This window comes from Naegleria lovaniensis (genome assembly GCF_003324165.1).
Source record: "Naegleria lovaniensis strain ATCC 30569 chromosome Unknown tig010, whole genome shotgun sequence".
Taxonomy (NCBI): domain Eukaryota; phylum Heterolobosea; class Eutetramitea; order Acrasida; family Naegleriidae; genus Naegleria; species Naegleria lovaniensis.
This window is the reverse complement of record NW_025407832.1, coordinates 336,540-361,783: the sequence shown is the minus strand read 5'-3', so window position 1 is coordinate 361,783 and position 25,244 is coordinate 336,540. Positions and strand designations below refer to the sequence as shown.

General features: G+C 33.4%; 10 protein-coding genes across 10 annotated transcripts in view; 6 read left to right on the top strand and 4 right to left on the bottom strand.

Moving 5' to 3' along the window:
• Nucleotides 1-11: 11 nt before the first annotated feature.
• On the bottom strand, nucleotides 12-3,896 carry C9374_000561 (uncharacterized protein; the record flags this gene model as incomplete). Its single annotated transcript, XM_044695379.1, has 1 exon — nucleotides 12-3,896. The coding sequence occupies one exon, from the start codon at nucleotides 3,894-3,896 to the stop codon at nucleotides 12-14; it is 3,885 nt and encodes a 1,294-aa protein (XP_044552389.1).
• Nucleotides 3,897-4,028: 132 nt separating this feature from the next.
• On the top strand, nucleotides 4,029-6,524 carry C9374_000560 (uncharacterized protein; the record flags this gene model as incomplete). Its single annotated transcript, XM_044695368.1, has 3 exons — nucleotides 4,029-5,525; nucleotides 5,685-5,791; nucleotides 5,852-6,524. 3 exons carry the CDS (start codon nucleotides 4,029-4,031, stop codon nucleotides 6,522-6,524), a joined length of 2,277 nt encoding a protein of 758 aa, XP_044552388.1.
• A 1,230-nt stretch (nucleotides 6,525-7,754) lies between these two features.
• Nucleotides 7,755-11,979, top strand: C9374_000559 (uncharacterized protein; the record flags this gene model as incomplete). Its single annotated transcript, XM_044695356.1, has 2 exons — nucleotides 7,755-8,400; nucleotides 8,564-11,979. The coding sequence occupies 2 exons, from the start codon at nucleotides 7,755-7,757 to the stop codon at nucleotides 11,977-11,979; spliced, it is 4,062 nt and encodes a 1,353-aa protein (XP_044552387.1).
• A 55-nt stretch (nucleotides 11,980-12,034) lies between these two features.
• C9374_000558 (uncharacterized protein) lies at nucleotides 12,035-12,781 on the bottom strand (the record flags this gene model as incomplete). Its single annotated transcript, XM_044695345.1, has 1 exon — nucleotides 12,035-12,781. One exon carries the CDS (start codon nucleotides 12,779-12,781, stop codon nucleotides 12,035-12,037), a length of 747 nt encoding a protein of 248 aa, XP_044552386.1.
• Nucleotides 12,782-12,953: 172 nt separating this feature from the next.
• On the top strand, nucleotides 12,954-13,454 carry C9374_000557 (uncharacterized protein; the record flags this gene model as incomplete). The annotated part of the gene is made up of 1 exon (XM_044695334.1): nucleotides 12,954-13,454. The coding sequence occupies one exon, from the start codon at nucleotides 12,954-12,956 to the stop codon at nucleotides 13,452-13,454; it is 501 nt and encodes a 166-aa protein (XP_044552385.1).
• Nucleotides 13,455-13,615: 161 nt separating this feature from the next.
• On the bottom strand, nucleotides 13,616-13,906 carry C9374_000556 (uncharacterized protein; the record flags this gene model as incomplete). The annotated part of the gene is made up of 1 exon (XM_044695323.1): nucleotides 13,616-13,906. The coding sequence occupies one exon, from the start codon at nucleotides 13,904-13,906 to the stop codon at nucleotides 13,616-13,618; it is 291 nt and encodes a 96-aa protein (XP_044552384.1).
• A 689-nt stretch (nucleotides 13,907-14,595) lies between these two features.
• Nucleotides 14,596-17,028, top strand: C9374_000555 (uncharacterized protein; the record flags this gene model as incomplete). The annotated part of the gene is made up of 1 exon (XM_044695312.1): nucleotides 14,596-17,028. The coding sequence occupies one exon, from the start codon at nucleotides 14,596-14,598 to the stop codon at nucleotides 17,026-17,028; it is 2,433 nt and encodes an 810-aa protein (XP_044552383.1).
• A 311-nt stretch (nucleotides 17,029-17,339) lies between these two features.
• Nucleotides 17,340-22,169, top strand: C9374_000554 (uncharacterized protein; the record flags this gene model as incomplete). Its single annotated transcript, XM_044695301.1, has 4 exons — nucleotides 17,340-19,657; nucleotides 19,915-20,657; nucleotides 20,910-21,388; nucleotides 21,678-22,169. The coding sequence occupies 4 exons, from the start codon at nucleotides 17,340-17,342 to the stop codon at nucleotides 22,167-22,169; spliced, it is 4,032 nt and encodes a 1,343-aa protein (XP_044552382.1).
• Nucleotides 22,170-23,028: 859 nt separating this feature from the next.
• C9374_000553 (uncharacterized protein) lies at nucleotides 23,029-24,666 on the top strand (the record flags this gene model as incomplete). Its single annotated transcript, XM_044695290.1, has 1 exon — nucleotides 23,029-24,666. The coding sequence occupies one exon, from the start codon at nucleotides 23,029-23,031 to the stop codon at nucleotides 24,664-24,666; it is 1,638 nt and encodes a 545-aa protein (XP_044552381.1).
• A 486-nt stretch (nucleotides 24,667-25,152) lies between these two features.
• Nucleotides 25,153-25,244, bottom strand: part of C9374_000552 (uncharacterized protein) — a gene marked incomplete at both ends in the record, with an annotated part of 1,941 nt that continues 1,849 nt past the window's right edge. Inside the window, one exon of the mRNA XM_044695279.1 lies at nucleotides 25,153-25,244. This exon is cut by the window's right edge and continues 1,849 nt beyond it. Coding sequence (XP_044552380.1) covers nucleotides 25,153-25,244 — 92 coding nt within the window.

Sequence of the window (25,244 nt, the reverse complement as noted above, 5' to 3'; positions counted from 1 at the left end):
GATCGATAATATTATTCGTTGTTGATCAATGAAAGCAAGAGGCTAAGTGTTTGAATTTCCACTCGACACTTCTTGTCATTGGGAACTACTTGATAGAGAGAACAATAGGTTTTGAAAAATTGATGCATCCAATCATCATGTAATTCCATGGATGATGAATCACAACGCATGCGATGAAATGCTCTCACTCGAAACATGAGCTCTCTTGCAATCTTGGTAGGTATTTTTCGTTGATTCGAAAGAGTGATGGTGGATGCTATTTGAGAAAATTTCAAATCATCATTTCTAATATTGGGATCATTCCATAACTTGTCTCTATAAAAATCATTCAATTCTTTACAAATTTGCAAGTATTTGCGTTGAGTATTTTGAAATGACTTGTTAAATATTGGATTCAATTGCATGATAAGATCATCACTGATGATCCAATGATCATTTAGAGACGACCAACTCAATACCACACATTCCAATACATGTTGATCCATTTTGTCTGATTTCACCAAATGATCTGGTGGATCTTGAATGATCGTTTCATTCAATATAAATGCTCCTGGATAATTTCTGTTATTGATTCTCAATCGACTCAAATGATAATGAATTGGACATTTCACTTCAAAACCACTCAATTCTGAAGAATAATTAATCACATAACAACGTTGAGTATGATGAAGGTGTGGTAATGATGAATCAGATACCATTGATATACTGTTTTCATCGTTCGTCAAATATATTTCTTCTTCTACTTTCAATAATATTTCTTCTTCTACTTTCAATAATAAATATCCTTCATATTCATAGGGATTTAAATGATTTACAGCATTCATCAATTCATACAACCATTGTGTTTGTTGACATTTTTCATCATTTTTCAACATGTTTCTAATCATGTTGTGAATGATCAATGATGTTGTTGTATGGTTTGAGTGATTCATAGTGCTAGAATGAGTGTACATTGTATTGGAATCTAAATGATATTCTCTTTCCATGACTTTCCATCCATATAATTCTTTCATTCGATCATAATTCAATAATGAACATGGTATGACATGGGCATTACTATCATTCGTGCTACTGGTACTATTATTACTATTACTACTACTACGAATAGAATCATTCATCATGTTGAAACAAGTAGAAGGTCCATCGTTGAACATTTCTTCAAGACATTTCTTGACATTCACACTTCCAATATAAATAATTTCATGAGTTTGTGGATTCCATTTAAACATAAATGTCACTTGCTTGTACTCTGAGTATACTCTCTCTTGATTTGGTAATTTCATAAAAAGTCTTTGAAAATCATTCCAAAATGAACTTCTCCAATTTTTCATATCATGTTTAATAACATCATAGAATAAGGGATAATATTCCCATTGTTGTCTTTCCAAGATGGGACATGAGATGATCCAATGATCATGTTCATTTTCACAACAATATTCATGATTCATACACGCATAGTGATCGAAGTGTGCGTTCATTTCTTGTTCAAGTTTAAATAAATTCACTTGTAATCCATATGGATTTTTAAAACATATAAATTGAGATGGATGATTTGTTGTAGTAGTAGTAGTAGTAGTATGGGTTGTACTACTGTCATGACTAGTATTGTTAGTATTATTATTATTGTTCGTATTATTATTATTGTTCGTATTACTATCAATACTCTCATTATGAAATAAAGTATTCAATATACAGGAATGATCACAAGAAGATACTCTTTTTTCAATTTCTCTAAAATCTAACATGAATGGTCTTGAGAGGGATTGAAGTTTAAAAGAATTTGAAATGTGATCATTGATATTAGAAGTAGAAGTAGGAGTAGAAGTAGAAGTAGGAGTAGAAGTAGAAGTACTCGAAGTGGTTGTTGGTGTGGTTGTTGGTGTGGTTGTTGTAGTGTTCATTGTTGAAATACATTGAATGATCATTCCATGACATTTCAATAATTCACTATTCTTATAGAACAGAGATGGAATTTCACTTTTATAGAATGGTGCATCAATGGAACATTCATAGAGGAGTAGAGATGGAATATTCAATGATTCTTTTAGAATGTGAGGAGAATGGTTGGTTGAATTCATCGTGATGATGATTGGTACACGATACAAGGGTGTGACTGATAATCCAAATATATTTGATAATAGAAATACATCTTGTAATGATGGGAATAGTTGGAATGGAGATGATGATGACAATGATTGGAGAGGTTGAGTTGTTGTTATTCTTTGAAAATTAAGATCACATGTCGTAGAGGAAGCAATAAGCATTCGAGTGGTTGTTGTTGTTGAATCATAATGTTCAAGACCTCGTCGTACAAACTTGTTTAAAAACTGAATGATGGGGTGTGGAGTCATGATGGAGGAAGGATGACTTGTTTGATGAGGAGGAGTGGAAGTGGTCATTAAATTCTGTTCATCCATTCTTCTACTTGGAAAATCTTGTCTTGTTAAATCTTGTCTTGTTAAATCTTGTCTTGTTAAATCTTGTCTTGTTAAATCGTTTCTATAATACACACTTGAAAAATCTTGGCTTGGAATACATGTTGTTGAATTGTTTCTATTATACAAACTTGTATTAAATTGTTTACCCATTCTTAATAATTCTTCAGACATTTCATGAATCAAATCATTACAATACTTTTCAAATTGTTCTTCATATTCATTGTATAATTTTTGAAATGTTTTTTCATATTCTTTCCAAGTGGTATAATGTTGACTCGTATGAAATACCATTTCATAGAAATCTGAATTAGATTCAGTATAATCTTGAATAGATCCATATTGAATGAGTTGATAGGCATATCTCAAAAGTCTATATCCATGACAGATATTCTTTTTCACTTTTTTTAAGAAAGATGATGAATGGTTATTATTCGTGATGGTATGATTACAATCTTGATGATCACTCATGGTATTATTATTATTATTATTGTCATTATTACACTTGTTATGATTATGGTCAGTAGTAGTAGTAGTAGTATTAGTAGTAGTAGTATTATTCAAAATATTATTATTACTATTCATAATACTGTGTGAATGTTCCACATTTCTCACACTTGAATCATATAAATTCCAAAATCTAAATGCCTTATTCATTGAAAAATTTAATTCATGAACAAATGAATTCTTCATTCTTGGTATTTTCATCAAGTACTTGGACCAATGTTGTCTCCAATATTTCATCATTGAATCTTCATAAATGATAAATTGATCATCATTTGTTTCTGATGTAATAAATTGTAACAGTATTGGTTGATGATAATTTAAAAAGGAAAGAAAATATTTAGTATTGAGAAGGGAGAGTTCAATTTCTAATTTGAAACTTGTGTGAGGAGTGATCACTTGTGGATCTTGTTTGTGTTGTGAATTGGTAGCAATAAGTTGTTCTTCTTGTTGTTGTGTTAAATGGTCGTACACGGATGATGAAAGAATACGATATCTATGATGGTGTTCTAGAGTTTCATTTGGTAGTATTATCATTTCTTCTTCAATAATATTTAAATAAATTGTTAATTTATATTGTAAATTTGAAGTGAGACCACCTTCATCAAAATTTTCTGAATATAAATCATCACAAACAAGAATAATATCTAAATCAGAATTGGTTAAATTATATTCAATTATGTCTTGCTGATTACGAGAGAGTAATTTCAATACATAATGTTGAGATGGTAATGATGACATTTGAGATTTGGGATATACTTTTGCAAAATAGACTTGAGATCCAAACAAATAGAGAGCTCTGACTTTGGACTGGAATACATTTGGTGTCGTCGAGTTTAGAATTTTCAAGGATTGTTGTTGTTCATCATTTAAATATTGTTCAACTGTTGAAAGAATAATCGGAGCTAAATCCTGAAGTGTTGTCACAGTGGTGTGATTTGGGTTGGGTTGTAACATTTTTTCAAGAAGTGATTTCAATTTTTAATTTAAAAAAACCAAAGACAAATCTCTCCTGCAGTTTCCAAATTGATGACGGCAAGAAGTGGTGAACGCCCTCTTTCTTACTCGAGGAGTAATAGCAACGATTCCATGAACCCACCAACCCTCTCTTCCTCTCCTCGTCTAAGCCACAATAACAACCTGACGACACTGGAACAAGAAACACATTTTCCCAAACGATCTCTATCACCTCCTCTCCGCTCGGTGGCTTCCAACCAACAGCACCCAAGTTGTACTTTCATTTATTCCAACAACAACAACAACAAGTTTCATTCATCTTCCTCACCCTTATCTCCCTCCTCCTTAATACAACTACAACATCGAAATCATCATCACGACATGCAATTACCGCCTTCCTCCTCTACTTCCATCCCATCAAACCATGTCATCTCAAAAAACCACAACTCTCCGAAAAGAATACAAACTCTAATGATCTCTTCTCTCAATGAGCCTCACATTGTGTCTGCACCTTCGTCGGTTAGATCTTCTTTAATTTCTCCAAATACATTACTGACCATGTCAGGTGGATCGAATACAAGTTCTGTAACTACGACTCCCACTCAACAATTACCACCACACCACTCCCAAGCTTCTCATTCCAACATCTCACCCTTGAATCCATCTCCTTCTCACTTTTATTCTTCTCATCCTCCGAATTATGTTCATCGAATCAAATCCTCCATTGATTCCAAACACAACAAAATACCATGGGAATTACCAATGATCAATCGAGTGATTCGAATTCAAAGTGCTCCTCGAGGATACAATAATTTCAAGAACAATCCAATCCTTTCGAGACCCACAGGCACCTCCTCTCAAAGCAAACAGCAAGAAAAAAATGTACAAAACGAGCCTTCAATTTGCAGTGGCAGCGATTCGGAGATGATTGATGATGACATTCTTGATCATGAATTTGATGATTATAACAGCAATGATGAAGTACAATTTGATGAAAGTGATATTCAAGAAAGAAATGATACATTACTTGATGATTCCTTAAAATCTTTGAAACCAACAACACCCTTGAAGGATCCAACAAATATTTCAAAGAAATTAATGAATCATGAAATTAATCATGAAAACATTGAAGAAGCATCCATGAAACATGTAGAAGAAGAAACATCAATGAAACATTCTAGCAAGTCTAAATTAAGAAATGAAGAATTGATGGATCCACACACTCAACATTTGAAACGACCAACATCTCTGAAAAATAATTTATACATTTCATCTCCCATTCCACATCGTAGTAGAACAAATCCTTACAATGATTGGTATTATGATGAAGGAGAGGGTGGAGGTGAAGCTGATATTCATTCAAGTCTCAACAGTAGTATGAGTAGTACACGAAGAAATGAAAGTGATGAAACCAATGAGATCATTTCTACTCATCAGAAGAGAAGTTTGAATACACGCCGCCATGACACAACTAGTCATCAAAATATAGTTGCGGTGAATACAAGAATAGGTTCTAGCAAATTAAATAACTCGAATAATACTCGCTCAAGTGCTGGAGGAGGAAATATTGAGAGTGATATTGATATGATACTTGAAAAACCATTACCACATCCAGAACAAGAATTGGAGGTATGTTTATTCATTGAATATATTTTAATGTTCATTTTTATTATTATTCATTGAATATATTTTACTATTATGTATTTATTATTCATTATTTCCTATTATGTATATATTTAAACAACCCTCTATGATTGATAAAAAATACACACTCCTATATAACCACAGCATGTCATGGATTCTCTGTCCTCCAGTGATTGGGAAAGTCAATTATCTGGAGTGATGATTGTAATTCGATTATCAAAGTTTAATTCAGATTTATTAGAGGGTAAAATGTAAGTTCATTCCTCGAGTCATTGATTATAAATGATGATAATAATGATCGAACACTATAGAAGAGAAATCATTCCAAATTTAACCAAATTAGCATCTTCTCTGAGATCTTCCATTTCTAAAACTAGTCTCAAATGTTTTGAAGAATTATTTATCAATAATCCAAAATCCATGGACTTGGAATGTGATACAATCATTCCAATACTATTGAAAAAAACAACAGACACAAACAAATTCATTAGTACGAATGCAACAGATGCTTTGATTCAAATGATACTTAATACACAATGTATTGAGAGAAGTATGAATTGTGTCATGAATCAAATAAGTGGAATGAAACATGCGACTATACGAAGTGTTATTGCTCGATTGATTTATGAAGGTGTGAATTATCGATTGAAACATTCATTGTATTCTAATTCTATTATTGGTAGTAATCGTGGTTTCAGTAGCAGCAGTGGTACGAATAGCAGTAGTAGTGGAACCACTAGCTCCTCCTCCAACAAACGATTCCTTTCAAAACTATTTCAAAGCATTGGAGAGTTGTCGAGAGAAGGAAATTCTGAATGCAGAAATTGGGTGAAACAATCTGTGCTTTCTCTTTATCATTTCTACAATGGAAGCATGAGTGACTTTAAAAAGATGATTCAAAAATATCAAGACAAGTATTACAAGGACTTTGTAAAGATTTTAGAAAAACATTCTGAACCTCAGAATAAATCGTTACAAAATTGAGATCAAACAATCGATTATTCTTCTATTTGCTTAGGAGGATTGTTCAATCAATGAAGAGCAGTATAGCATCATCATTCTTCCTTTTGCATTCATGTTGTTGGTATAACTTGTACAGCAGATTCAAATCATGATTTTGGAGTGAATCACATCTTGCCTATTGAATATCAAGGATCAATATTAATAAATTTTTGTGAATATTTAGCAACATCCCTTGTTGTTCAACTATTGTAAGCAGCATTGGTTTTAAATACAGTGTCCGAGTCAAACTTACATGAATTATTCTAAGAACATAGGATTGTTGTTTAAAAAATTAAAAATTTCTTCGACTCTATAAATCAAAACGAATAGATTAGTAAAACAATGAAAACATTCAAGATTATTACAAGCAAAAGTGATTTGATCTTAACTAAGTTCTTCAATAATGTTACAGTTATTTTGCAGCTCAGTTCTAACCACTTAAGTAACAAATGTTGTTGACTTCCGAACCTTCATTTTTGACAAGGTTCGGATATTTCAAATAAATTGGTATAATTACATTATAGCAATGATCCTTCCAGAATATAAATTACGCAAAGAAAATGATGTAATAATGCACAATAATGTAACTTTTGTATAATTACAAAGCGTGCTAATTTGCAAAGGAACTCACCAAAAGTATTAAGTCAGAGAAGAATTTTACTACATAACATTTCCATCTATTATCATTGATGTGAATATTTTGGAATCTTTCGTTTGATTTTCCTGTCTTTTATGTACTGTTTATGATAGTAAATATACTACCATCAACTAACAGTTATATGTGGTTGAATACGTTTGGCGTTACATTGTTGTTAACAGTCGAACATATTCGTACTGGTTGGAGTAATAACTTATAGTTATAAGAAATGATTATGCTGTTGGTAACAGATTTCTAACAACTTCCAAAGCTGTATTCGTCTTTTACCAAGGTTTGACAGTGCGGAGAGAGATTTTATTTCTTTTTTGAAGTGCTTGGACGTCTAAAAACTAATTAGTGACTAGGATGTGTGATTGTGTAGCTCGGCAGCATTGTGTTTTGAATAATGGCTATTCTGTTGTGAACGGTACCGCAAAGTATCATAAAAAAATATTTGACAACTGAATGATGCCTTGTCGTGATTGACCACTTGATCATCATCCTAACAACATTTATCGAATATTTCCAAATTTTCTCATTATCCATTCACAACAACCACATCAATAACAACCAAAATGGCTTCACAACTCCTCTCCGATATTGGTTCCTCTCTCAAACAACCACACTCCTTTCTCAAAGATTTAAAAAGTACAGTCATTTCTCATACTCCATTTGTGAATAACAACAACAACCAAACAAACAATGCAATGGCATCATCATCCAACGAAGACTCTACCATCACGTATAACAATGACATTCTCACACTCTCTCGTGTCAATCAAATTGATTCCAAACTCAAATCCGATGATGTTCCTTCCACAGAAGAAATGAAAGAATTATTAGAACCATTTTGTGATTTTGATTTTAGTGATATTCATTATGTCAATACCATTCTTGATAAAACAAAATATGATAAACGTATTGAAAAGAGATTATTGAGATTTGATAAGAATTTTCTCAATCAAAAAGTATTTAAAGGATTTGATTTAAATTCACAAAATTTGAGACAAGAAGTGATTGATAGTTTTGAATTGAATGATGATGATTTGGATGATGATTTAGATCCTCATGCAACTACTACTACAGCTGTATTGGAATCACCCAAAGATTCGAATCTTACTCAATTATTAAATCCTGCATTGGCTGGAAAGAAGTTAGTGAAGGGAGCGATGGATGCTGGAAAGAGATTTGCAAAAGAAGTGACTGAAGCAGGACAAGAAGGTATGTGTTTTGGGGTGTGTGTGTGTATGTGTGTGTAAAATTCATTTATATATATCTTTCTATTCACACACACATATATATATATATATTTCTATATTCACACACACACACATATATATTTCTATATTCACACACAAACACAAACACACACATGTATATACAGCTGAGGATTTAATTACTGGAAAGAAATTTCAACTCATGCAACAAGAAAAGAATAACAAGATTATCAAAAATGTCAATGATCACAATGATCGAGTGTTGAAAAAACTGAGTGGTGTAGTTTCTCATAATCTCATTACTGATGTCTATCAACATTATGGATTCTTTATTCAAACTTCTAAACATATTGAAAAGATGGATAAAGAATTAGTAGAATTGAGTAATTTATGGAATGAAATGAAATTAAACATTTCCAATGTATTGTATGCATTGAATGAATGGAATGATGATGGAATTATGAATCATTCACAACAACAACATGATAATAGTAATACCACCAACACCAACACCACTCGATCCAAGACAACCACCACCACCACTAGTAGTAGTAATAATAGTAATAGTACTAATACCACGACAAGAAATGTCTCCACCACCAAGACTTCAACGAGTAACAACACTATTGTCACACCAAATACTACTACTACTACTACTACGAATAAGGGAATTGGTTCTACTACAACTACTACTACTACTACAAATATAGATACCACTAGTACTACTACTACTAGTACTAATAATGATGATGATGAATTGAGACAACTCGTTCTCAACAAGATCAAAGATTTAACCAATGATTTCTATAATGCTCTTAAAATACGTAATTTTGAATCATGTATTGAAATTTATGATCATGGACGTAAAATCGTTGAACATTATATGGTCGATCCAATCTTTGTGTCCAATCATCATCGTCGTCGAAAGAATCATCCATTAGAATCTCATCACCATGCAACTCTCTCTCGATCCACATCAACAACTTCAACACCTTCAACAACACCTTCCATTCATCCATCATTCGATTCTTCTGATATTGAAATGATTGAAAAATTCAATCATGTTTCTGAATTATTTGTTGAAACTCTTTTAATTGAATTGAGAAATTCAAGAAATACTTCATACAGTGAATTACTTGTTAAATATATTAGTATAATGAATTACAAAGAAGATGCTATTACTGTCTATTTAGATACACAAAGTACAGTGATTGATGAAGTATTATCACATTTATTGATTGGTGATCCAATAGCATTATGTGAAGAATTGAGTGTGAGATTTTTCAATGCCATCTCTACGGTCTGTGATAATTACATGACCATCTTTGGAAGTGGATTGAAACGAGAGGTGGCAGTGGGGGCAGTGGGGGCTCATTCTGGTACTAGTGGTATGGGTACTAGTAGTAGTAGTATTAATAGTAGTATTAATAGTAATAATGATCATAGTACTACTACTACCTACAAGTCCACAAGTCGTTCCATCATGGATGATGATCGTACTCTCTCAAAAAAGTCTTCTTCTTCTCAACAACAACAACAACAACAACCTCACAAATCCTCTCATACATCTTCCTCTGGTGGTAATAATATTCTCTCTTCTTCAACTGCGAGTAATAATAATACGACACTTCCACAAGGAACTCATAACAGTGGTTTTATTAATTGGGTCGTCACACAAACCATTGAAAAATTTTGTATGAAATTCAAAACAAGTATTGGTTCTGTATTGAAACATGATTTATGTAAAATGACTTTGGCATTGAGTATTGTATTGAAGAATTCAAGAAAGATGAATATTCAAGGTTTATCTGTACAACACTTGTTGAGTGAATTCTTTAGACATGATTTGGAAATTGCCATTCAAAGTTATGTGGATCTCAATATTGAGAATTTATTTGATTTATTGAGCAAAGAGAGTTGGAAAGGTTTTGATTTTGCAGTGAATGTGGCATGTCCAAATTTAGTTCAGAATGTCATGATGGGATCTAAGAATAGTCTCACTAGCACTACTACTACCAGTTATACTACTACTAGTTATAGTAATAATAGTACAACGAGTACAAACACTACGAAAAACAACAACACCACCACGAATAACAACAACAACAACAGTACCACCACAAATGGCTCCAATTCAACCATTTTCATTACTCAAAGTGGAAAATATCTCTATTCCTTTGCCAATGAATATTTAGACTATTTAAAATCAGTGGCAAATCTTTCACTCTATCAAACAGCAGTGAGAAGTGTCAAGGAAATGTTTGAAGAATATATTCTAGAAATATTTAGACTTGCAAATTCTCATCTCAATGATTCTCAATTCTGTTGTATGATTTGTAATTTAAATCAAGTGAGATATCATTTATTACCTAAATTGGTTGACAAGTTGAAATTATTATTTGGTATTGAAATGGTACAATTTAGTTTATTTATGAAATCAACAGAAGATTTGAATCAAAAGATTATTGAAAGATTTTGTGAGAATCGAATTGCCATGATTTTTGATCAAATCAAATTACATACTCCAAATATGTATCCATCACCCTCTTTGGTACTTGATAAGAGTAGTAATAATAATAATAATAATAATAACCATCATCAGAATAGTGATAATAATGATAAGAGTAGTAATAATAACAATACCAACAATAATAACAATACCAACAATAATACCAACCATACTACTACAATGGTGATTGGAATGCTCACGAGTACAGATGAATCCAAATTACAAGTCTCTCCTCAATTCATCAAATTTGTGAGTTATGTTAAAAAGTTACAGACTCTCCTCTCACAATATCCTCAATTGATGGTAGTTCCAGCTGGAGGTCATAACTCTTCTTCACAACAACAACGATCGATGGCAACTAGTAGTAGTAATAGCAGTACTAGTAATAGAAACAAATTGATCAATAATCATCACGACGACGACGACGACGATCATGATGAGAATATCCCTATGGATGCTCCTACCTACATTTCTCAACAATTATTTAAACTATTTTTCAAGTATATGGGTGAAATTCCTTACTTTTGGAAATTATTAACACCACAAAAAAAGAAGGAATCCACAACAGCAACAACTGACTTGTCAGAATCATCCTCCCTCACCATAATCACTCCTCCCACGAACACTTCCATCAAGAAACAAAACACCTCTCAACCCACTCTCAATCTGTTACAACTTAATGCAATCATTTTAGATTTGGAATTTGTAAAAACGATCTGTGGTGAACCTATCATGACTGCAGAGATTAGAACCATGTATCATCAATTGAAAGAGAGAATTGTTACTCAATTTTGTACTCTCAATGATTTGAATTCTAGTTCTGATGTATTGAAATCAGATACTTTCTTTGCATTTATTATTAAGAAATTAATGCAAGAGAATGAAACTGTGAAATTGGTTGCCAAGTTCTTTCAATCCTCCTCCTCTTCGAACAACAACTCGTACTCTGAACAAGTGGATGATCAACCCAAATCCTATTCAACAACGAGTAGCAGCAAGGGAGGAAGAAGTCTCAAAACTAGTGGTGGTGGTGGTATGAGTGATGTACAACAACGAAACCTCAAGAACAAGTAATTGATGAAATAGCAATTACGCTGACAAGATATTTTAATCACCTCCAACTTTTACGCTACTTCTCCAGTAGTTCAGCGGAGCTTACTTTGACAACTCCAAACATTTGTTCATACATGTCTACTAAATTCTTCCATGTTTCTACTTGTTCTTGTAATTTTTGATTCTTTGTTTTGTATTTTGTGAGTTGATTTCTTAGATCTGTAATCATGTTGGATGATGCTGTTGTTTCAATATGTTTGGGACTCTGAATCACACAAGAAGAAGGAAGACTCGTATCATGAATGTTCTTCTTGTGTTGGAATTTGTTAGTTGTGGTTGGACAAGCACTTGTCCTTGAGAACGATGGTGAGGTTGCAAAATGTGATGATCGTGGTGAAGGGGTAGCAGTAGTACTACTGGATTTAGGTGAATAGGAGGAGCATTTCGAAGGCATCATGACGATGGTATTCGTTGTTGGTGTACTTATTGTTGGCACGGGAATGGTATTGATTTTCTCATCATGTTTGAGTGTGTCGCTCGTTTCTTGAAGTTCCTTAATATTTAAAACTTGATCAATTTCTTCTTTACTTTTAGCATTTCTTATCAATGAAAATAAACTTTTAAATTTAATATTTTGAGATTCTAATTCATATTTTCGTTGAATTAATTTCTTAATCGCCTTTTTGTGTTTGTATGGAGCATTGATGGTTTCAATGAAATCATGCTGACATTTTTCTCTTTCGTATTGAATTTGTTGTTCTTGCATTAGTTGTTGTAATTCTTCATTTCTTGCAAGTAGATCTTGAAGTTCATGTTGAATCATTTTTTTTTTGAATTCTGTTGAAAGAGAGAAAAGCCGCTTTCCATTAATTACTTTTACCATTTGATTATTTCATTAATTGAGCACGTTGTTAGCACACGGGTAGTTTTATCTAAGCACTTTCTCCAACGCTTACTTCAAAGCAGTTTCATGTTTTTTTTAAAAAACGATAAAAATGCTTCGCCGACCTTCTTCCTCCATCTTTTCCATCGTTGTGAGCAACAACAGCACACGAGCCTCATCGCTTCAAACACTCGTGAAATCATCATCAACAACAACAACAACTAGTACTAGCTCTGTCCGAAACTATGCACTTCCTAAAAATCCAACCCCACAAGAAGAAAATTACATGATAGAAGCAATCAAAGACTATGTCCGACCTGTAAACAAACCTAGAATTCCTAAAACACCACAACAATTTAAAAAGGATGAAATGTTAGCTAATTCATGGTCATCTCTAAAGAGAATTTTGACAGAGAAGGCTCGCAACGATAACAAGAGAAGAGTAAAATTGAAGAAGGCAGCACTTGATGCTCTTCCAAAAGAATTGAGAGCGGAAGCAGAGAAAATTGATTGGAGTCTAATTCCAATACAGCTTGGTGTTCAACCACACAAAGATTTGCCTGTACAACCTGGATACAAACCACCAGAAGAACCACTCAACATTGAGGTTTAATTTATGGAAAGAAGAATTTGGCAGGATGGAGAATAAATCAATCAATTATTGAATATTGAATGTAATTTTACTTTATGGTGAACAATAATGTTGTTGATGACAACAAATTTATGATAAATGACAAGAAAGGAATTGATAAGAACTAGTTTGCTTTCGAGTATTTACTTTTGATTTTGCATACCAGCTTGGAATCGTTCCGTAACACGCATATTATGTTTGATATATTTCACTCCACATTTGACAACACAAGCCTTTTCGTTTTCATCCAATTTATCTCCTTTTGGATCTTCAATACATTTATCAACACAATGTCTCACCATTTCGTTGAATAATTCCATAGCTTCTTTGATTTGAAGATCTTGCATCATTTGCATTTGCTGTTGTCTTTGATAATTTTGCATTTGTTGCATTTGCTGCATTTGATTAAATGGTTGTTGTTGTTGGAAGGACATGATGAATTTCTCTCTCGGAATGGTGTAAGATGATGACGAGAATGTATCGAGACTAGACTGGTTGTTGTGGCTGCAATATTTTTGAAGTGAAACCACAAAAAAAAAAATAATTTTGATTGGAAATGACTTGATTGTTATCCTTGCAAATATATTTATGTTGAATATATATGAGATGGCACAAAGCCCACTGACTCAACGTTATTTGCATTTACTCTCGACGAGAAACTACAGTACTGAAGAACTCTATGGCCAACACACTCCGATTCTTTTACTCCATGTTGTCTTGCCAACCAAAATAATCAACAAACCATTTTCATCGTTTTTCTCTTTTTCAAAGATCATTTCATCAATTATTGGAAGATGTTCAATGGTCTGCCTGCCATTAAGCATACTAAAAGCAAATGCGTTTATACATTTTCATTCATTCACACTAAAATGTACAATTCCATGAACAGAATAATTCCATTTCAATGATCATGACAGGGTCTTCACACACTTGATTCTCCGACCAACAACAAGGTCGTTTCTTTTTGAAGGCATGCCTTCATCAAACACAAAAAACATCAACAAGGTTTTCTTCAAGATTTCTCAGTGAAGGTTTTCCCAAACATTTCATACGTTTCCAAAAAGAATTCTCCTATTGTATACACAACTTGTACCACTCTCTTTGAACACGTTGTATCATTACCATGGTAGAAATTAAAACCACTCCTTCTGGTATTAGTGCAACTACTACAACAACTGCAGGTACCAAAGATGTTACCAATGTCACTGTGGAAAGTAAGGCCATTGATCAAACCGTAGAACAATTTGAAAACCTTGTCAATCAAGGTGAAATTCCATCCAATACTCAATTATTACAAGGTGTTGAGCAAGTACAACAAGTATTGGAAAAGACTTCAAGTTACATTACACAAGCACCCAATGCACAGAATATTCAGAAACGTACTCTTCACTTGTTAGACATTGTCAAGGATTTGATTCAAGAGAAGAATCCCAATGATACTCTTCAAAGATTTGTTTCCTTAACGAATAAGATTATTCGTAAATATGCTGATCAAGTCAAAGATATCACTCAAGAGACAAGTCAACAATTGAGTGGTACCTCTCAAGACGTGATTTCAAGTTCAAGTCAAACCTTGGAACAACAAGTGAGAGAAAAACAACCTCAAGTACAAGAGACCTTGTATGATGCTGTTCGAAACTTTAGTAATTTCATCTTTGAATTGTTTCGATCTCCTCACTTTCGATTACTCATGATTGATACGTTGAATTATTTGAGAGTACTCTTTAGAAGTAATTTGAAGAGTATTGAGAGACAAACCGATGAAGGATTGAAGCAAGCAATTCAAAGACTTGTCAATACTTTCCAAGATGAAGAGATTGAGGAGAAGGTGAGTGAATATGTTGAGAGTGCCAAAGACAAGGTCTTGAAAGAAGGTGTTCCACAATTGCCTGGTGTCTCTGAACAAACCAAGAAGGAGATTCAATCGGATTGGTCCAAACCACTCATTCAAGTTGGCTCTCAGAAATCAAGTCAACAACAGGAACCACAAGCCTCCTCAACACAAAAACAACGCCAAGAAGAACATGAACAACTACTACACGACGAGAAGAAGATGGTCGATGAGAATGTACCTAGTGATGAACAAATCTCTCTTCAAAAAGATGTTGAACAAAAAGAACAATTAGAGGATCAACTCTTTGATCGATTCAATCAACTCATTCAAGAATTCTCTCAAAATCCATCCTATAAGAAATCCGTGTTAGGCTTCTTCAATATCTTTGATCAATTGAAGAATATTCTTGTAGAGAGTGTATCTGAACAGAAAGAACAAGCCAAAGAAAGTTTGGAACAAGTGAAGAATGATTTGACTGAACAAACCTCTCAATTGGTTCGTGATATGAGAAATGATCCAGATTTCCAAGAATTATTGGATTGTGGTAAACAATTAATTGTTCAATGGACTGGAGGAGATGAACAAATTGTCAATGCCATGAGAAATTCATTGCGTGATATCTATCGTGCATTCAAGAATGATAAAGAATTGAATGAATTATTCCAAGAGAGTGAGAATGATATTAAACGATATTTAGACAATCCTCAACTCATGCAACAAGAATTGAATCATATCAAGTATAATTTGAGAAGAATTCGTGAAAAGATTGTAGAAAAGAAGGATTTACGTGCCATTGATCGATTCAATTCTCAATTGAATAGAGCCATTCAAAAGATGCGTAACGATGAATTATTGAATGAATTGAATGCAGAGTCTCGTCAATTACTCTCAGATCTCTTTTTAGATTCAAAGGGTGAATTTACATTCAAGACAGAGACCATTCAAGAATTGAGAACCATGTTAGTCGCTCTATTGAAAGAGAGTGTTGAGAAATTGACTGATTTAGACATTCATTATATTGATTCAGATCTCGAGTACAAGTTATCAAATCTTCATATCAATGCCAGCGATATTCTACCTTCTCATGTTGCTTTCAGTGCACACTCAGTCACGAACATTGATTACAGTGAAGAGAATTTGGCACAATCTCTTCAAGGTACCAAATCCATTCTCGTCATGCACTTGTCAGGAATGGTATGCCATTTGAAAGATGTTCAATTCTCATTCCAACGATTTTCATTCCCTCAAATCAGTGATGAAGGTTTATTAGATATTGACACTGGTGATATTGGTTTAATGATACACTCCAAGATTCTCATTGATACGACAACACCAACCATTGGTAATGAATTCTTTTTGAGTGAATCTGTGAGTGTGGATATTGATGAATTGAAATTGACCTTTACCAAAACAGCTCATCATCAATTGCTCTTGAAATTACTCTCTCCATTCATTCAGAACAATGTGCGAAGAAAACTCAAAGAACAAATTCAATACGTGTTGAATTATTCTCAACAGCAGGCATTGCACAAGTTGAATCGTGCTTTGGAACAGACCATGAAGAGTAATAAGGGAAATATTGGATTGTCCTCATGGGTGATGGGTGGTGGAAGTGGAATGGAAGGGGGTGGTGGATCTAGTACAACGACTACCACTTCGGACGTGCTTGCCTCAAAGATTGGTAGTGCGACTGTATATACAGGTGGTTATCAAGAATTGTGATCAAAAGAGTATGAGTGTGTGGTGTAATACGAGTGAAAATGAATGAACACGTGAGATTAAAGGTGAATCATTTCATGAAGAAGTGTTTAAATTTGTTTGAAATGATATCATAGGGTGAAATGTTGTGTTGATTAAAATCCAACAAGATCGATCTTCTCGACAGAAAATTTTTGTGAACTCTTTGCGGACATTCAAGTACAAGACTTCTTGTTGCACATCAACAACACTTTCAAAAAAATAGATTCTCGAGAGGAGCGCAGTGTAGTAGTTTTGTTGTTTGTTGTTGCTCCTCTGTTCTGAATTTATTCGTCATGACCTCAACAAACAGTCAGAACTTTCTCGGAGTTGTTGGTAGTGGAGGCGGTGTTGATGAAGAAGCGAACGAACATCACACGACCACCTCCCAACAACAACAACAACAAGACAATGATTCAACCACCGCGACGACCTCTTCTTCATCCTCTTCTCCAATAATTTATTCCAACAATCCCTATGCAACGACTCCTCATAATAACAGCAACAACAACGAGGCTTTTATAGAATTAGAAGAATATTCATCCCGGCCATCGAATCAACAACAAGCCTATAACGATCATGAAATACCCGACAAGACCACAACTACCTCGCAAGACTCCATTTCATTCACGCCAACGCCTCTCAAAGATGCTCAATGTTCAACCATTCTACTTGTCGATGAATCAAGTCAATTCATGAATACCACAACAACAACAACCAAAACATCATCCAGTAGAAGTAGTAAAAATACTACAAGCAATACATCATCCTCTTCAGCATCATCATCCCATCATGACCATCATTCCATAGTCACATTGACAAAGGAAGAATATGAATTATTGAAACAATTACAACAAGAAAATGAAGAATTGAGAAAAATTATAAATTCAAACGTCGTAAAGGAGAGAATTAATACAGAATTGGTGAAAAACTCATCACCACTCGTAGTAGCACCACAGACTTTAAAAACAACCATTGATCCAAATACTACCAGTCACACAACTCTCACGTATCGAAGTCATGTCAAAAACGCAACCAATCATGACGATGAACAAGATCATATGGCCAAAAAGTATTTAAACATTCCAAGTGTTCTTTCTCAACCACAAAGTGATACAAAACAAGAAGAAAAGAAGAAACATCACAAAACTTCCTTTAAATTTCCAAATATTCAAGAATTTAAAAAATTTATCATTTCATTAATTTTCCTCTATTGGACCTATCTATCACATAATTTAAGAGAAATTAGAAAACGTAAATTAGCCTATCTATTAGGTGTTGGATCATGTGTGGTGGTGGTATTTGTTGTTTGTGTTTCATTAACCGTTTTACAACAAGTTCCAATTATATTTTTAAGATTAGCAGAAAATAACAAGTATGAAGCAGATATGGTCATTACTCCATCGAATGCCATCTCTTCAACAACAGCGTTTAACTTGACTGCAATGAAAGATAATATTATTAGAGCAACAGGACAAAAAGATTATGAATCTAAATATTCATATCATTCACCAAGAATTGAATTAACTTCTCAAAATATTTATTCAAGTTCATCATGTAAAACTGAAAATAATGGTGTTTCATTACCATCCTTTATAGACTCGTTTGATGACATGGACAAAATCTCATGGTTCTATAATGGTATTAATTCTTCATCTTCCTCTTCATGTCGAAGATCATCAAGTTTTTGTGTACCAAAATATTGTACTCAAGTGGTCAAGAGTAATTTATATATTCTTGATTTGGAGAGAGAACGTAGAATGGAATTTGGAAGAGCCTTTGAATATCCTTTACTTCAAAAGAATGAAGCTTATGTTTCATCATCGATGGCATCTAATTTGAATTTAAAAGTTGGAGATACTTTTATCATTCAAATGAATACCAAAGAAGTATTGAATGGACCATTTAGACAAGCTGATTTAATTTATGATCCTTCTAACTCGACTCTTGTCGATAAGGTTCTCAAATTTACGACATATTTTTCATTTCGAGTCAAAGATATCATTCCACATAATTTTAGAAAAATGGAATATACAGTGAGAGATTTTATTTTTATCGAGTACAAGTATTTACTACATTCTATAGCACCCTATTTAAATCCAAATCAATATTCAAAAACATCTCTCATGAATTTATTAAGAGTCAATATGGATGAATATGCCAAAGTTGTTTATTGGAATTTAGCACCAAGTAGAATACAAAAATATAATTTACAACAATATACGGATGTGAGATCATTGGTTGTCAATTTTGCATCCTCTCTCTCGTATTATATTGGATTTGATCAAGTCTCACAAACCTATCCAGTATTACAATTTTTAAATAGTTTGAGATTTGTTTCCATGTTCTTGAGTCTTATTATTAATGTCATTATTACTATTTTGACATTACTTTCCACCGTATTGATTTATTCTCTATTAATGATCAATGTTGAAAATAGAACCTTTGAAATGGGTGTATTGAGAATGATTGGAATGCATCGGAAAGGCTTAATTCAGTTAATTATCATTCAAGCCTTTTTATATTCCATACCAGGATTGCTTTTGGGTTTAATTTCAGGAGGTGCAAGTTATGTGGGTGTGAGTTATTTATTGGGATATTTTTTTGATGCGAGGTGAGTGTGTTGTGGTTTTTTTTTTGTTTTTTTGAAAATGTGTGTGTATATGTGTGTATATACATCTATGTGTGTGTGTGTGTATATATGTGTTGTGTGTGTATATATATGTATATGTGTGTCTATGATTACATTTCATGATGGTAATATCTAATACTCCTCCAATATAATGGATATTTTCATGTGCTGAATATCATGATTACATAATGATGGTAATATTATGTTCTAATACTCCTCCAATATATATACAAAAATAGTCTCTCTAAATTACTAGATCCCACATCAGTGGGTGTTGCTATTGCACTTGGACTGGTCATTCCCATTCTCGCCAGCTTGTTACCAATCAAATCAGCATTGGGTCAAAATTTGCATGACTCTCTCGACACGGAAAGAAGTAAAACCAAATCCATTGAATATTCCATTGAGAGAAATTCTGAAACATCCTTCTCTCCGACTTTGGTAGCAGTTCCTCTTCTTGCCATTGTTGCTGGATTTTGTGTTTATTACTTCTTCCCAAGTGCATTATTAACATTGAATTTAAATATTCTATTGAGCATGTTCTTTGCAGTATTGCTTGGAATGTTATTAGGACTTGTCGTATTGGCACTCAATTTAGAAAATATTTTAGAAGCCATTCTCACTCATTTATTACTATTTTGGGAACATGTAGCATTGAAACAATTAATTTTAAAGAATTTAGTAGCACATCGAGTTCGAAATCGTAAAACAACCATCATGTATGCCATGTCTTTGGGATTTGTTATTTTTGTATCCATTGCCTTTAATTTACAATTATCTAATTTTAAATACATTTCAATACAAGATTATGGAACACGATTGATCGTAACAGATAATAATAGTTTAGAAATTTCAAGTTATTTGGCACAATTAGAGTGGTATTTGATGAATTATCATCGACAAGTGGTAAAAGATGTTTCATTCATGTCCTATCCATTGACGTATTATACTGCGTATTCAAAGAATGAAATTTCAACTATGGGTAAGTGTTTGTGTGTATTGTATGTGTGTGTGTACATTTGAATGTGTGTGTGTGAATATGAATATATGAATGTGTGTGTACATTTGAATATATGGATGTGTGTGTGTACATTTGAATATATGAATGTATGGATATGAATGTGTGTGCGTGTGAATATGAATATATGAATATGAATGTATGGATATATGAATATATACTTGTTCAAAATCTTGTCATACCTATTGCCCATGCATGAATGACACACTCGATCAGGTGGTTATAAAACATATACACAAACTATTCGATGTGTTCCTCCCAATTTCTTTAATATTGCCAATCCATACTTTTTAATTACTGATCAAACCTCACGTGAGAATTCATATTCATTGAGTGAACAATTATATACCATTTCAGGATCACAGAGAATACTCATAGGAACAGCTTACAAACAATTACTCTCTTTAAAGAATTTAGAAAACATGTTGGTAGTGAAATATACAACACCCACAGATCGATTTCCAATTTATAATTATACATTGATGAAACCAATGGCATTTGTGAATTCAGCACCTGTATTTTTATTTTCTGCATTTCCAAGTTCAACTTCACAACCAGCTGTGGTTTCATGTACAACGTATATGAGAATGGCAAATCAAACATTTAACTCTCTCATGGATGTACCTATTGAAAGATTATTTATTGATGTCTATAGTAATGCAACAGAGAATCAAGTGAAAGCATTTAAGAGTGATGTAAGTATTCATAGTGGTGGGAGTGTTATTCTATAGAATTTATTGTACTGCACCGTTACATGATTATTCGGTACATGATGGTAAATCGGTATATTTTGAAATGATCATACATGTATATTGAAATGATACATTTTAAAATGATACCTATTGAAATGATAATACATCTATTGAAATGATAATACCCCATATATATTGAAATGATAATACATCTATTGAAATGATAATACATCTATATTGAAATGATCATACATGTATTTTGAAATGATAATACCCCATATATTGATCACAGTTTTCAAGTTATATTCGACTACTTAGTATTAGTTTGAAAGATGTCAATGACGAAATGGAGACCATTAATGTTGCTCTTGATGCTACCAACTTTTTATTACTCTTTGTGACTGTACTCTCCATGATTATGTGTTTCTTTAGTTTAGTCTCTTCACTCTACACGAACATTCAAGAACAAACCAAAGAGATTGCAATTTTGAGAGCCATTGGATGTAAAAAGTTTTTTGTGACACGACTCTATGTTTATGAAGCATTGATATTGGTGTTGGCAGCTTCATTGATTGGTATTGTCATTGGTTTTATCATTGGTTTTACCATGATGATTCAATCGAACTTGTTTACTGAACTGCCTATCAGTGTGTATGTTCCATGGCAACTCATTCTCATTGTGGTTGGATTGGCATTCTTGAGTGCATTCTTGAGTGCCTTCTTCCCAGTCGTTTCATTGTTGAGAAATGGAATTGTAACCTTGTTGAAACGAATGGTCACTTAAAGTCGTCCTATTGTATACCTTTCAGTCGTCGTTCTTATTCATGTTACCACTACTCGATATGTGAAAATATCAATCTTACTCTCATGTGTGAAAATATAAAATTCAATCTTACATTCTCGATAGATTTAGCTCCATTTATCCATTCGCATGCATTTTCAATTGAAAACGGAACCACCACCTTTTTCTTTTTGTTTGGATGTGTCTGTAGCACTTAGATTGCACCTGGTTTGCAGTATAACCATTGGTCTTTCCAAATTATTTGAAACACTTTTTGACTTTTTTTGGCTTCCACACCTTCTTTTATTCATTAGATTTTAAAAGGGTGTAGAAGGTTAAAAACTCCAAAAACCGCTCAGCGGAAAAAAAGTTAATGTTCAATTTCTTGTCGAAAACAAGGCACTGTCATAATGTTCCTCCTTACCACAAGAACATTAAAGGAACTTGAACAAGCTTAAGAAAGCATGATAAGGGTGGAGTGCGATGGGTTGATGCATCTCAATAGCAATGCTATTAACAACGAAAGTGTGGAATACATTGCCAACAGTATGAGAATGAAAAATTTAAAATATGGAAACAACAATGGCAATGAAATTATCAAAAATATTACCGGTAGAGATAACAATTTAACTTATCTTAGTGACAACGTCATAGGTTTGGAAAGTATTAACGATAGCGAATACTTGAAGAATTTGTCTGGAACTGTTACTAGAACGGAAGTTATCGTAACTTCCAGTGCAACCTTTCCCGCATCATAAGTGCGTCAGTGAGGTGTGGGTGTGAGATTAAAAATCCTGTCTGGAACTGTTACTAGAAACAACAACCTGTCAACAACATTGTGACATACCTTGTTTAGAAAAAAATGAAAAAGTTGAAATCTCTCTTTTCGCGTGTTCGCATTCGACCAATAACCTATGCTGATGATTCGGATCCAAACCACTCAACTGAATTGGCCAAACCCGTGCTACTACCACTAGCATGTAATGATTTTATTCCATTTCTGATGGCATTCTCTTTACCGGAATCAGCAAGAAACTCCTACATGGTCCTAACAAATCCCGATATTCTCTACATGATATTTCAATACATTTCCGAAACAGAATTCATTCACGGAACATGTAAGAGAGTTTGCCAAGCTTGGTATCAATGTGCAAGGAAAGTGCCAGTTTCTATTTCGTGGTGGAGATATGATTATCAACGGATGAAAGACTTTTTATTCATCGGGTCATCCTCAAAAAAGTATTACAATATATTTCAAGGAATGGCTTTACAATCGCTTAAGTGTGCTTTTGGAACCATTGTCACAACGAAACAAATTGAAAGTTTTATGAATTTGTTGTTGGCAAGCGATTCTTTAAAAAGTGATCAACAAGCTAATGTTGAAACACCAACACATTACCGTCATCAACTTTCTCATTTTACGTTCAGTTCTAATGAACTAGATCCGCAAGGAGTGAAAATATTATTTAATTCATATTTAGCATCATTATACACCAATCAATTTACTATATCCACACATCATATTTGGAGCAATTTGAAAGAGCTAGACATATCTTACAATAAGATTGGTACTAGCGGAGTCAAAGCACTTGTGGAGAGTAGTGGACTAGCGCTGGTTTTCTCTCAACTTTTACTCCTAAATCTGTCATCTAATCGTATTGAATATGAAGGTGTGAGAATATTAATGAAAGAGGGCTTTGGTCGGCACTCATCTTCATACCTCCTGAAAACATTAAAAATGGAAGGCAATAGTATTGGCAAAGAGGGTGCCAAAGAAATTGCACAAAATCCAAATATGAATAATTTGACACGTTTGGACTTATCTTTTACAAATATTGGAGATGAAGGGGTACATTATTTGACATCAGATGGAACATTTTTACAAAATTTAACTTATTTAAATATCCACAACAGTGCCATGACTGTGGATGGTGCAAAGTATTTATCAACAAGTGAACATGTGAGAAATTTAAAGACTTTAATCTTGAGTGCAAACAGACTTGGAGAAGAAGGAGTGAAATACATGTCACAATCAGGAACAAGGTTACAAAGTTTAACTCACTTGGAAATGAATTATTGCCAAATTGGAGATGAAGGTTTGGAATGTTTAATGAACGGACATTGCATTCAAAATGTGACAGAACTAACGTTGAGAGGTAATAATCTCACTCCTCTTGGAATGAAACACATTGCAAGCGCAAAGATTAGGGGAGTCTCAGCCAAGACTCTTGGTTTTTCAAATTTTCGATATTTAGATGTGAGTGAGAATGATGATATTTGTGATGAAGGTGTAAAAGAGTTGACTCTTGCATCCAATGAAAAATTATTCAAATTACAAGAATTGAATTTATTTAGAACAAATATTAGTGATGCAAGTATTGAAGCTATCATGAAGTGTCCATACTGGAAAAATACTTTAAAATGGGTGGGTGTTAGTAAGAATCCAAACGTGACTGATGCAGGACGGAAGCTATTGGAACAAATCAAAAGTTCTAATTAAGGTAAAAATAAAACACGTTTGATGAGGGAGTACGATTTTTTTTACAACATCAATATTGCAGAGATATGAAAAAAAAAGGTGCGGTAAATATTTCAATGAACGAACATTTGAGAAATGTGAAGACAATTTTGAGTTGAAATCAGGTTGTGGTACAGGCTCGTTGGATCATAAGGGATTACGAAAACTATTTTCTGATTTCAAAAATATTAAGAAAGTTCTTAATGACTTTACAATTTTGAAAGCGAGTCGCCAAATGCACCTAAGGAGGCATTTGAATGATTTTCAACACTTCTCATTCCAAGTCTCCGATTTTATAATTTTCTTGTTTTTTGGTCATCATGGTACAAAATCAACTCATTCTTGAGTGCCTTCTTCCCAGTCGTTTCATTGTTGAGAAATGGAATTGTAACCTTGTTGAAACGAATGGTCACTTAAGAATCTTTTGATGTACTTGTCATAGTGCTGAATGAGTTGAGTTCTTGTGTTTTACTTGATGTACTTGTCATAGTGCTGAATGAATGAGTTGAGCTCTTGTGTTTTACCACTTAGGGCATTCATGGCTTTTTGGTACACCGACG